This window comes from Heptranchias perlo, chromosome 43 (genome assembly GCF_035084215.1).
Source record: "Heptranchias perlo isolate sHepPer1 chromosome 43, sHepPer1.hap1, whole genome shotgun sequence".
In the NCBI taxonomy this organism is placed as follows: domain Eukaryota; kingdom Metazoa; phylum Chordata; class Chondrichthyes; order Hexanchiformes; family Hexanchidae; genus Heptranchias; species Heptranchias perlo.
In genome coordinates, this window is record NC_090367.1 from 4,251,214 (window position 1) to 4,264,459 (window position 13,246).

The following is a 13,246-nucleotide window of genomic DNA, read 5'->3' on the forward strand; positions in this document are numbered from 1 at the left end:
AAATTTGGGACCTGCACTTAGCAAGACCGTATCTCAGCTGTACTGTACTGAAGGACCGCTCTGCTGAGTATATTCAACACCCTGAACAATTGCAACCAAATTAGAACGGGAGCTTCCCCCACCCCCCCACCCCCGGAGGCTCCTGGGACTCGAGTTTGGACATTTTGAATCATCGCAGGATGGGCACTGTCAATTGGAACCATTTTTTGGCCCCGTTGGACGGCCGACCGATTCTCCTTGCGCTGGTCTGCGAGCACTCCACTACATTTTATTTTTGTAAAGACTCGCGTCACGAGTCCTGAACCTGGGCAAAGTGCAGTGACCAAAATAACTGAACGGAAGGGAGCTGCGGACAAACACGTTTTTTTTTTTAAACTCTGAAAGGTGACGAGACTTTTTTTTAAAAAGCGGGAGCCAAACTCTGACCTGTTTTCCGACCAGCCCATCAGTTCTTCGCTGGGAAATGTTTTTTTTTCTTATTTGAAATATCATGAATAAAATGGAAGGGCTTCATCGCGTTTTGGACGCAGACCAGATCTTAAAAGTAAATAAATGCATTTTTTGTTTCTGCCAGGCGAGCAAACCCGCAAGCCATCAATAACTCCTTCATCCTGCACTGAGCTGCTATCGTCCAACAAACTTCAGAGTGCTATTCATACACCGCTGCGATTTCCTGCTGCTGTGCTGATTGAGTCTTTTTTTTAAAAAAAGTAATTATAGGAATGGGAGGAGGCCATTCAGCCCCTCAAGCCTGTTCTGCCATTCAATTAGATCATGGCTGATCTGTATCTTAACTCCATCGACTTAGTTCTGTAACCCTTTATACCCTTGCCTAACAAAAATCTATCAATCTCAGTTCTGAAGTTTTCATTTGACCCCCAGCCTCAACAGCCTATCTGGGGAGAGAGTTCCAGATTTCCACTCCCCTTTTGTGTGAAGAAGTGCTTCCTGAACGGCCCAGCTCTAATTTTAAGTTTCGGCCCCCTTGTTCTGGACTCCCCCCACCAGAGGAAATAGTTTCTCTCTATCTACCCTAGCGAATCCTTTAATCATCTTAAACACCTCAGTTGGAACTAAGTGATTCAAATTTTGGTTGGATCCGGGATGGGTGGTTTATAAAGCCCAACGTTATTTGAATTTAACTTTTTTTTTCAAAAAAGTAGGTTGGGGAATTTTAAATTGAGTGGAACTATAAAGGGGAGGGAATGGTGGGAGGCTGTCCCTCCACCCACCCCAAGTTTTTCCCAGACACTCTGTCACAGTTCCTCATAAATGCAGTGCATCTGCCCCCTCCCAATGAAGGGATCTTTTTGTAAGGCTCCCACTCTTTAAAGCCCAGAATCCACTTCTGGGCACTTTGCTGGAGGTCTCCCATCATGGACTTTGTCGTCTTGAAAATGTTATGTAGCACAGGGAGACTGCTCGAAGGGACAGGGTGGAGGGAGTAAATTGTCCGCCAATCTGGACACACTCGCCGTATTGAAATAGTTCTTTATTTCTACAACTTTCAACGTCAGAGGACAATATGTCTGACAGTACAGTTTGGGAAATCAAATCACAAGGATCATGGTTCCCACATTCTGCTGAATAAAGGAATTTCTTGACTAAAGTATATTTGTCAAGTTAAATATGAACTAACAGCAAACTGTCCAAAAATACTTTTTAATATATGTAGGATTAATTTTTTTTTACTATATCTGCACGAAATCACCGTTGGTCCAATCAGAGCCTTGCAAGAAGTGACTAATAGGAAACGCCAGTCTGGGAGGAGTTCTGTCTTTCGTGTTGACTTTAAGAAGGAGCAGCGTTGATCTGGTTTGGAAGCCAGCTGTTGGAGATGTTTGCACTGTCTCTTGAACAAGAAGAGGTACGATTCTCAGCCCCAGTTTCTCCTTTTTTTACATTGTCCCAAGCCAGTCACTGGGAAGGCGGGGGGTGACGAGATGGGCCCGTCGAATGGCAGGACGCGAGCTCACACCCGGGTCTCCCTGCCTGCTGAAACCCGGCAACACCGCACAGGGGGCCCGACACTCCCCCACAGGCAGGGACAGTCGTACCTGGGTTGCTGCACCGGCTTTCCTTGGAGACAGGTTTGGGAGAGCCCGAGTCTTCCACCACGGTTGTACGGTGCAGGGGGACCAAGAAAAGGACAAAGGGAGGGGGAATACCTTTTTGGGAGGAGCTTTAGTAGAGGGTGAACTAGTCCATTGCACATTGAATGACGGCTCTTTGAAAATATCTTAAATTCTACACTTTGTGCACACGGGACAGTAAAGAGGAAATTAAGCAGTATTTGTTATTCAATGTCTTCCTTTAAACTTCCCTATCTGCCTCCTGTAACCTCACTGCCCTGTGCACCTTTACTGTCCCAAGTCAGACTGGTGTGATCAGCTCTGTGCTCCTCATCGGTCAGTTGCCTCTGTAGAGGCTCCAGACTGTCTCTCTTTTTCAGTTGATTCCAAACAGGAAGCATCCCCGGTCTGTTCGATCCCACTCTCTGCTGGTACTGGTCTCCCCCCTCCCACCATGGGATTAGGGAGCTCAGAAATAGCTTCCAGGCTAGGGTTGCCAACACTGGTTGGGCGTATTCCTGGAGGTTTCATCACATGATCTCCCCCCACCCCCCCCCCCCCCGCTCCCCACCATTGGTCGCCCAATAGGCCCATCCTCATGGCACGCCGTCCTCCCACGGCCAATCGGAAAGTGAACGGATTCTTTGTTAGCATTGCATGATTCTCGACCATCAGTCAAACAGCCTTTTTTCCCCCCCATCTCCACTATTTTTATAATTAATAAATGGAAGTGTTGGTAGAAAATGGGAAAAAAAATGTTTTAATGCCCCAGTGATTTTTCTCCCGGGCTTTGCTCACAGCCATGACCTGGAGATTAAACTTCAATTCCTGGAGACACCAGGCCAATCCTGGAGGGTTGGCAACCCTATTCCAGGCCATTCTGGGCCCTGTGAAGCTATCGGCTGGTGGGAGGGGGAAGAGAGGATGCACTATAAGCTATTTCTCTGGAGGTTGTACGAATTACCTGGTATTCATGCAAGGTAGGAGACTCCATACAGAGCTACCCCAGGCCAGCGGCGTGGTAGTTTCAGCAGCTGGCATTGTGTCCTGTTCTGTGGGATTATGTTACATTTACTGTCACGTTGGCTTGTTATTGCTTGTGTCAAATGTTTTAATGTATTGCGTTTTCTTAAGTCACAATCTAATATACCTTGGGGTGTGCTCGCAGTGGTGATCTCTGAAGTCAGCTTTTCATCACTGCACCTTGCAGGATACATTCTAATGTTGCTGCGGATTATCTGTGTGTTTTGACTGTGCTACATTTTGTTCGACGTACGATGTTTTGTAAAACGTTAAAGATTGAATTTGTGTGTCTGTGTGTGTATAACACTGTGTGGGGTTATAGCAGTAACTGTACTCTGATCAGCATGCGCCTGCTTTTCACCCTTGGGGAGAAGCGTTTCTAACTTGCTTCATTGTTTGAGACTTGTATAATTCATGTTAGCCTTAAAACGTTAACACTACATTACTGTACAACACTGCCAAATCCAGTAATGTAGAGATAGGTGCTATTGAAACGGTGTTTAAACATTTTTAAAAAAAGAATAAAGGTAAAACTTCAATGAAAAAATAGCAGTGAAGTACAGTGCTTTGCTTCAATCTTGGGGCTGTAAACACTTCAGCCCACCAACCCCTCACACTAGCTGAAGACTTTTTGATGTTAAGATGTTGCCTCTCTGCTCCATGTCGTATTGAGCCTGTTGATCTGTGGGAGTCACGTGGTCATTAGGAGCCAATCAGCTGTGACGTGGGGCGTCACAGCCAGTTGCCATGCCCACCGACTGGTTTATGGAGCAGGGTGGGTGCAGGTTCTCCATATTAAGCAGGGGGGTGCACACCGAGCACCAGACACAGGATGTTCCCAGCAGAGGGGGTCTCGTCGGGGCTGGGCAGCTCTTTGCAGGTTCTAGTGCCCGTCTCCAAAGGGTGTATGGGGAGGTGCGGAGCTCCTGGCCAGGGGACGGTGTGGAGAGGGAAAAGAGGGGCACTATTCTGCCAAGAAGTAATAGATGCAAGTGGCTGTGTGTAACGGTTATTATGAGCCTCGCTATCAGATATTTTGGCTTTGCCCCTTCCCCTGCCACACTGTAAAGTGTGGAAAGAGGTAAGTTCATGCACGCCATTGTTCCAACTCCTTCCAAAACAATTTACACTGCAATCAATTTTCCACACTTTCACCTCCTGAGGAGATGAATCAGCTGTAAAACTGCCAGGCCGCCTTAATGTATGTTTGAAGGATCTGTCAGAAGTTTCAGAACTTGTTGGGGTCTTGTGCAGTGTATTTGAGGGGTACTGTGGGCCCATGTACTGTGTGTGTGTGTGTGTGTGTGTGTGTGTGTGCGTGCGTGTGTGCGCGCCACCGGTCCCCTGGGCCCTAAACTCTGGAATTCCCTCCCCTAAACCCCTCTCTCCTTTTTAAGACGCTCCTTAAAACCTACCTCTTTGACCAAGCGTTTGGTCGCCAGTCCTAATGTCACCTTCTTTGGTTCGGTGTCTGATTTACGCTCCTGTGAAGCGCCTGGGGACGTTTTCACTATGTTAAGGGCGCTATATAAATGCAAGTAGTTGTTGTTTACACAAGTCATAGATTAAAGGACAATAACAAATGGGTGCTTAAAAGTGAGGAATGCTGCTTCCAAACCGCTTTTTAAACAGCTCCTTTACAACAATAAAACGAGAAGTAATCCCCCTTTAGAAGGAGTACGGGCCCACGTATATTGTCAGCCTCAGCACTGAGCTTGACTGGTAATTCATGAGTGGATTGACGGTCACCATCTCCAGATCCAGAACAAATTCACGCGGTCCTGTCACTTGTTTCGCCAGGACCAGCATCGCGCTGATGTTGTTGATTTGCTTTCGAGATGAAAAAGAAGGGGAGAATTAGATCATAGGAATGGGAGTAGGCCATTCAGCCCCTCGAGCCTGTTCCGCCATTCAATTAGATCATTGCTGATCTGTATCCTAACACCATCTACTTGATTCCATAACCCTTAATACCCTTGCCCAACAAAAATCTCAGTTTTGAGTTTTCCAATTGACCCCCAGCCTCCACAGCTTTTTGGGGGAGAGAGTTCCAGATTTCCACTCCCCTTTGTGTGAAGAAGTGCTTCCTGACATCACCCCTGAACGGCCTGGCTCTAATTTTAAAGGTTACGCTCCCTTGTTCTGGACTCCCCACCCCCCCCAGAGGAAATAGTTTCTCTCCATCTACCCTATCAAATCCTTTAATTATCTTAAACTCCTCAATTAGATCACCCCTTAGTCTTCAATACTTAAGGGAATTCAAGCCCAGTCTATACAACCTGTCCTCGTAATTTAACCCTTTTAGCCCGGTATCGTGGTCTACCGTGGGCTCAGCAAGTCTATCCAGCGAGCGGCTGACCCATCGCAGACCAGGAGTTTCCCAGCTTCCATCCTGGCAGAGCTAGTCTCAGCTGGGAATGCATTCGGGAGCTACAGCGGCCTTAAGGTATCAGCCGTGGCTCAGTGGGTAGCACTCTCTCCTCAGAGTCAGAATGTTATGGGTTCAAGCCCCACTCCAGAGACATGAGCCCATTATCCAGGCTGACTCTCCTGGTGCCAGTACCGAGGGAGTGCTGCGCTGTCAGAGGTGCCGTCTTTCAGATGAGACGTTAAACCGAAGCTCTGTCTGCCCCCTCTCGGATGGATGTAAAAGATCCCATGGTCACTATTGGAAGAAGAGCAGGGGGGAGTTCTCCCCTGTGTCCTGGGGCAATATTTATCCCTCAACCAACATCACTAAAACAGATTGGTCATTATCACTATGCTGTTTGTGGGATCGTTCTCGCAGGGTCCGAGCGATAGGCTGACCTTTCTGTCAGAGCCCGAGCACTAGGCTGATTGTTCTCAGCGCAGTCAGTGCAATGGGCTGACCTCCCTCGCACCTGGTCAGTTGTAGGAGCTCCAGGTTAAGATTATAACCAGTCGTTATCCAAGACTGTACCAATAACATTCCTACGATATACTCACCCTGATATAAAACTCTCCCTGTTCATCCCCCGCCTTGATGCGGAAGGTGTTATAGGCCCCAGGGTAGATGCTTGTGGCCTGGATCTGGAAGATGTCGGAGGGGACACTGCGTTCTGACGTGATGCTCATGTATCGATAGACGATTGAAGCAGGCTCGTCGCGACACCCTGGGGTAGTGGAAGGGCAGAGACAGCGGCTGTGGGGAAAGGAGAGCCAATGTGTTTAGTTAAAGAGAAAGGGTCGCTAGGAGTCAGCCGTGGCTTTTTTTTATTCGTTCATGGGATGTGGGCGTCACTGGCGAGGCCAGCATTTATTGCCCATCCCTAATTGCCCCTTGAGAAAGTGGTGGTGAGCCGCTGCCTTGAACCGCTGCAGTCCATGTGGTGAAGGTTCTCCCACAGTGCTGTTAGGAAGGGAGTTCCAGGATTTTGACCCACCAACGATGAAGGAACGGCCGATATATTTCCAAGTTGGGATGTTGTGTGACTTGAAGGGGAACGTGCAGGTGGTGTTGTTCCCATGTGCCTGCTGCTCTTGTCCTTCTAGGTGGTAGAGGTCATGGGTTTGGGAGGTGCTGTCGAAGAAGCCTTGGTGAGTTGCTGCAGTGCATCCTGTGGATGGTACACACTGTAGCCACAGTATGCCGATGGTGAAGGGAGTGAATGTTTAGGGTGGTCGATGCTCAGTGGGTGTCTCTCTCTCTCTCTCTCTGTCAAAAGATCGTGGGTTCGAGCCCCACTCCAGAGACTTGAGTACAAAATCTAGGCTGACACTCCCAGTGCCAGTACTGAGGGAGTGCTGCACTGTCGGAGGTGCCGTCTTTCAGATGAGATGTTAAACCGAGGTCCCATCTGCCCTCTGAGGCGAACGTAAAAGATCCCACGGCCACTATTTCAAAGAAGAGCAGGGGAGTTCTCCCTGGTGGCCTGGACAATGTTTATCCCTGATCTGGTCATTATGACATTGCTGTTTGGGGGATCTTGCTGTGCACAAATTGGCTGCCACATTTCCTACATTACAACAGTGACCACACTTCAAAAGTACTTAATTGGCTGTAAAGCACTTTGGGGCATATTGAGGTGGTGAAAGGCACTGTATAAATGCAAGTCTTTTTATTCGGGTTGGTTCAAGTATTTGTCACGCTTTTAATTATTTTTCCCCTGCCTCCTGATGTCCTGAAGGTGCTGCTGTTCTGTGGGGTAAGTCACTGTTGAGCCCGACCCTTTTTCACTCGATGTCCACACCCGTGCCCATTCCAGCAGAGGTCATTGGATGCTGATTGGGAGCAGGCATTTTCCTCGATGTAACGCCCGAGACCAAGTGGGAAATGGCAAACCCCTCCACCCCCCCCCCCCTTACTGTTGTCCCAGCTTAGATCAGCTAACTCCAGCAAGGATACAAGACGGACCCGGGTAACTATAGGCCATTAGTTTGACATCGGTAACAGGAAAGAAGCTTGAGGGAATCATTAGGGACGTAATATATGATTACTTGGATAGAGAGGGACACTCAACATAGCTTCAAAAAAGGTCATGTCTTAACAAATTTGATTATTTTTTTTGAAGAAGCTACCAAGATGGTGGATGAGGGGAGCCCAGTGGACATTGTCTACTTAGACTTCCAAAAAGCTTTTGACAAGGTATCGCACAAGAGGCTTCCGTGCAAGATCGAAGCCTCTTGTATTACTGGTGATATATTGAGCTGGATTGTGAACTGGCTGGAAGGACGTAGGCAGAAAGTCAACATAGATGGAATTGGATCCGTTTGGAGACTGGTCACCAGTGGTGTCCCGCAGGGATCGGTGTTGGGACCGTTGCTCTTTACTATTTTTATTAATGACCTCGATGTAGATGTTGGAGGCATGATCTGCAAATTTGCAGATGATACCAACATCTGTGCGAGTGTCAGGACTGTAGACAGTGCTTGACTGCTTCAGGTGGATCTTGATGTGTTGGGGGACTGGGCTCGTGACTGGCAAATGATGTTTAATTTGGAAAAGCGGAGTGTTTTGCATGTGGGCAGGGCAATTGCTCAACATACATACATCCATCCTTCAGGGAAAAGCATTAAAGCAGGTGGAGAAAGAGAGAGATCTGGGCGTTCGAATGCACAGATCGCTAAAGGTTCACGAACAACGCCATGAAGCAATAGCTGGAGCGAATGTGGTGTTGGGGTGCATTTATAGGACAATTAACTATAAGACAAAACATACTATTTTGTCCTTGTATGAGACCTTGGTCAGGCCTCAGTTGGAATACTGTGTCCAGTTTTGGTCTCCTCACATGGTGGGTGATATTGAGGCTTTGGAAAGGGTGCAGAGGAGGGCCATGGACTAATTCCCAGCTTAAAGCACCTTAGTTATCAAGATAGGCTAAAAGTACTGGGACTCTACACTTCAGAGCAGCGTAGACTATGGGGTGATCTGACCAAGGTTCATAAGATGATGACGGGAATAGATTGTGTTCCAGTTGAGAGTTTGTTCCAATTAAACAGGTTAGGGAGGACCAGGGGTCACAAGGTCAGATCGAGGTTAGCTGTCAGGAGGTGGTTCTTTCCCCCAGAGAATAGTGGGTCTCTGGAACAGGCTGCCGACTCGAGCGGTGGACGCCGATTCTCTGAATTCCTTCAAGCGAGAGCTGGACCTGCTTCTGGCTGGGGCGGAGATCACCTCCTACAAAAGGTGGGTAATGAATAGAATTATCGGGGCCAGAGTGACCTCCTGGACTCGTTTCGATCGCCAAAGGGGTCGGAGAGGAATTTCCCAGATTTTTTTCCCCCCCCCCCAAATCAACCTGGGTTTTTGTCTGATTTTTCGCCTCTCCCAGGAGATCACATGGTTTCGGGGTGGGGTGGGGAGCGTATATATTGTGATACATGAGGTATCACGATTGTGGGGGCCAGGCTGGATGCACCAGAGAGTCTTTTCCTGTCAATCATTGTTCATATGTAAGCAGTACGTGAGCAGGGGCTTTCCTGGGCTGAGAGATTCCCATTGCAGCAGGCAGTACGTATGGGGGGGGTCTCGTCCGGCAGACGTGAGGAATCTCCCCCCCCCCCCCCCAACAAGAATATGAATAGAACGATGACTGTGATGCTTACTTGTCTGACACTTGCATGTACGGATCCTGGCATCTGTTCTTTTCCACACATTGGAAACCGCCATACGCATTAGTACACAGCTGGCTCTCACTGCACTGGTGCTGCCCAGTCTCGCACTCATTCACATCTGTATAATCCAAAGCACAATGTCAGCATTCAATGGATGCAAGAGTAAGGGGTCTTGAAAAGGGTGAATGAAGGGATGAAGGTGATCACTGCACTGCCAGGTTTAATAATTAACTTCCCAGTCACAAAGTTATCTGATAACTCTTTTGCCTTCCCTCCTCCTATTCTGTGGTCTCCCTGTTACACACTTCCCAGCCCCAATAGGAAGAGCTTTTGTCAGGGACTTGGGTTGGAATCCAGCTCAGGCCGATGGGATGAAAGTTTACCCTCAATACCCATCTCCTACCCCACACCAAGTCCCACACACCTTAGAGCTTTACTCTGTATCTAACCCGTGCTGTACCTGCCCTGGGAGTGTTTGACCGGACAGTGTAGAGGGAGCTTTACTCTGTATCTAACCCGTGCTGTACCTGCCCTGGGAGTGTATGATGGGACAGTGTAGAGGGAGCTTTACTCTGTATCTAACCCGTGCTGTACCTGCCCTGGGAGTGTTTGACGGGACAGTGTAGAGGGAGCTTTACTCTGTATTTAACCCGTGCTGTACCTGCCCTGGGAGTGTTTGATGGGACAGTGTAGAGGGAGCTTTACTCTGTATTTAACCCGTGCTGTACCTGCCCTGGGAGTGTATGATACTCATGGACAGTGGTAAATTATTCCAGCACTGACACCATCTTGTTAGGTACAATGATCCCTGGCTGAACACAACCATTTTATTGATACTCTTTTCAGAACTCGCTGCAAGCTCAGGTCGAAATCAGAGTAAGAGAGTGGAACTGACTGTACCTTGGCAGATCCTGGTGCCCAGGAGCTGGTATCCCTCAGGACAGACGCAGGAGAACCGGCCTGGCTCATTCACGCACTGGTAGTGACACAAGTAGCTCGAGTAACTGCACTCGTCGATATCTGAGTCACGGAAGAAGGTTTGAGTTAGGAGATCAGCAAAGTACCAGCTGAACAGCAAAAGGGCAAAGCGTTTTTTCCATAATGGTTGACACTTAACCCATTTTTCCCCCCCCCCCCCCCATCCGACCTGAAGACACCGACCCTTGCTGGGGTAGGGAACCCCCCCCCCACCACGGTATCTCACCCCAAGAGCCGTCTTGATCCCTGAGCCAAGAGGGGCAGTGCTGGCTGAATGTTTGATGGCGGCAAACACGTCACAGCCAAGCTCAAGGCTGTCCTCACCCAACGAGCACACATCTGTACTCCCGCATCGCCTCAAGTTTAAAATTCTCGTCCTCGTGTTCAAATCCCTCTACGGCCCCCACCTCCCTTCCCTATCTCTGTACCCTTCAACAACCCTCCGAGATCTCTGCGTTCCTCCAATTCTGGCCTCTTGTCCATCCCCCACTGCCTTTACTCCACCATTGGCGGCCGTGCCTTCAGCCCCCTGGGCCCTAAGCTCTGGAATTCCCTCCCTAAACCTCTCCGCCTCTCTCTCCTCCTTTAAGGCGCTCCTTAAAACTTACCTTTTCCTGTCCTTTTATCTCCTTATGTGGCTCGGTGTCAATTTTTGTCCGATGACGCTCCTGTGAAGCGCCATGAGATGTTTTACCATGTTAAAGGCGCTGTATAAATGCAAGTTTTTGTTGAGTCACGGGACCATAATTTTCCCCTCTGAAGACCAGGGCCGTTTGGATGTCTGGCAGTGGGTTAACGTCAATCTCCAACCACTGCAATGAAGGGGTATAACCCAAGCCCTCTCGCCCGGGTATCTGCCTCTCATGCCGCCAGCCGCTCAGTGTCCTTACCTTGGCACTTTTGTCCGTCACCGCTCAGCTCGTAGCCCTGTTCGCAGCGGCAGAGGAACGACCCGTACGTGTTGAAGCAGCGCTGTTCACACGGGGCTCCCATGTCGCACTCATTCACGTCTGTAAAATGGGATCATTCCGATCGAAGGTTATTTCGGGGCCTCTGCGATGAGTAATATTTGGTAACAAACAAATTTGTATCTACCATCCAATCGACCCTTGACGGACTAGGCTCTGAAGCACGGTCGTAACATTTAGTTCCAAACCTGGCCTGTCCCCTTAAGCCTCGGAGAGGGTGCAGCGCAGATTCACCAGAATGATACCGGGGCTAAAAGGGTTAATTCACGAGGACAGGTTGCACAGACTAGGCTTGTATTCCCTCGAGTGTAAAGGGTTAAGCGAAGTGTTTTAGATGATTTAAAGGAGTTGATCGGGCCTGACTGGGTCTTCAAACAAAGAGGAAGAGACCAGGAGTGACTTAACTCAGAAAGCATGAAGGTGGCTAGTGAGAAATGGAAAGTTTGCTCAGGATGGTCGAAGCTCCAGCTCGGAGTTTGGGGTTAAGGTAGATGTCTGGGGTAGGGCCGAGCAGGGAGAGATTTACAATTTTGTTTTAAAAAGAACCAATAATGATGAAAGAGCTGGACTTACCGACACACGAGCGGTTGTCCCTCCCCAGTGTGAAGCCTGGCTCACACTGACACGTAAAAGATCCTGGTGAGTTTACACACCTGTGCTGGCAGTACCTGAAACGGCATTCGTTGATATCTGAAAGACAAAAGCGGGCGATGAGCGACCAGTACGAGCGAAGGCACCTTGAGGAGACGCTCGGGGCAGTTTGAAAACCTGGACCTTTCCTGCTCTGTGTGGGGCTGAGTCCCACAGCGGGCGGGATCAGCTCCCTCAGCACAGGCCGGGGCTGCGCGCACAGCAGGCAGGGCCCTGGTCCTATCCCCAGCTTATTGATCTGGTAGGGGATACAATGCAGCGACAGATTGTATCTCCGTCGCGTTCACGCTGCAGGTAATGATGGTGCAGGGTTCCTCTACGGGCCCCAATCAGACTTTGACCCTCCATCATCAGTGACTTTCAAATCAAACTAAAGGTGCAGTCAGCTCTAACACTGACCTTTCACCTCGCTTTCCCCCCACCCCTGACCCCATTGTCCAGTTCGATCGCAAAAGAAATGGAGGAGGGAGGGGAGAAAATCACATTTTTAAAAAAGAAAATTTAGTTTGAGGTTCTCGATGCTGTGGCCCAGAAATTGGCCTGTTTTTCAGGCGCCTTGTGCCCTACCAAGGCCCCAAAACGGCGGGCCCTCCCGCCACAGCGGCTTCACGTTAACGAGGTTGGAGGCCCAATACCTGGGGCCCCTCGGACCTCTCCAGGGTATTTACTCCACCCCCCCCACCAGTGTGCCCAAAAGATAGGCGCTCACTAATCTTCAGGCCAGTGTGTCACACAAGCCTGCTTTCCCCGCCCCAAAGCCATCGGTTCCAAAACCAGCCCAGACATGGGGCGGGGTGGAAGGGGGGGGGGGGGGGGGCGCGGAGGGCAAAACCTGAAGCGCTTGTTGGCAGTTCTCGATGAAATGGTGTTGTAGCAATATCGGCCCGAGTGGCCTCTAGACAAAAAGGCTCGGCAGCTGTAGGCTTACCGATGCATTCCGTGCCCACCCGCCGATACCCGTCTGGGCACTTGCAGTTGTATCCTCCTGGAGTGTTGATGCAGGCTTGGCTCGGCTGACAGCTGTGAATGTCCAGCTCACACTCGTCGACATCTGCGTGCGGATGAATCCAGTCAAGTCAGTCGGACAACACATCTCCGCGTGAGGGCTGGGCGCAGGACAGCGCTCTCTCTCTCTCTCTCTCTCTCTCTCTCTCTACACGTTGGCAGCCCGCTCTGCCCAAATCTCCCACTTGTCTAATTGCTCCAGCCTTTTCCCCGCCCCCCCCCCCCACACACAGCCCCCGCTCCAGCTAGGCTACAGTGGCGCTAAGCTTAGCAGTACCGTGTGAACTGCCCATTTTTCATCTCTAAAGAAAGAACCTGCGTTTCTGTGGTCACTATTATAATGTAAATAAAAACGGCAGCCAATTTGTGCACAGCAAGATCCCACAACAGCTATGTGATAAATGAGCGGATAATCTGTTTTTTTTTAGTGATGTTGGTTGAGGGATAATTATTGGCCCCAAGACACCAGGGAGA

General features: G+C 49.4%; 2 protein-coding genes across 12 annotated transcripts in view; one reads left to right on the plus strand and one right to left on the minus strand.

Moving 5' to 3' along the window:
• mus81 (MUS81 structure-specific endonuclease subunit) overlaps nucleotides 1–1,645 on the plus strand; it is a 28,728-nt gene extending 27,083 nt beyond the window's left edge. For all 4 annotated transcript variants that reach the window (XM_067975633.1, XM_067975629.1, XM_067975631.1 and 1 more), the window contains one exon: nucleotides 1–1,645. In XM_067975633.1, coding sequence (XP_067831734.1) covers nucleotides 1–67 — 67 coding nt within the window. In that variant the 3' untranslated portion in view covers nucleotides 68–1,645.
• Nucleotides 1,477–13,246, minus strand: part of efemp2a (EGF containing fibulin extracellular matrix protein 2a) — a 25,166-nt gene continuing 13,396 nt past the window's right edge. For all 8 annotated transcript variants that reach the window (XM_067975638.1, XM_067975639.1, XM_067975641.1 and 5 more), the window contains 7 exons: nucleotides 12,696–12,818; nucleotides 11,690–11,806; nucleotides 11,039–11,158; nucleotides 10,071–10,190; nucleotides 9,162–9,288; nucleotides 6,063–6,258; nucleotides 1,477–4,925 (listed from right to left, as the gene is read on the minus strand). In XM_067975638.1, coding sequence (XP_067831739.1) covers nucleotides 4,764–4,925; nucleotides 6,063–6,258; nucleotides 9,162–9,288; nucleotides 10,071–10,190; nucleotides 11,039–11,158; nucleotides 11,690–11,806; nucleotides 12,696–12,818 — 965 coding nt within the window. In that variant the 3' untranslated portion in view covers nucleotides 1,477–4,763. The remainder of the gene's footprint in view (nucleotides 4,926–6,062; nucleotides 6,259–9,161; nucleotides 9,289–10,070; nucleotides 10,191–11,038; nucleotides 11,159–11,689; nucleotides 11,807–12,695; nucleotides 12,819–13,246) is intronic.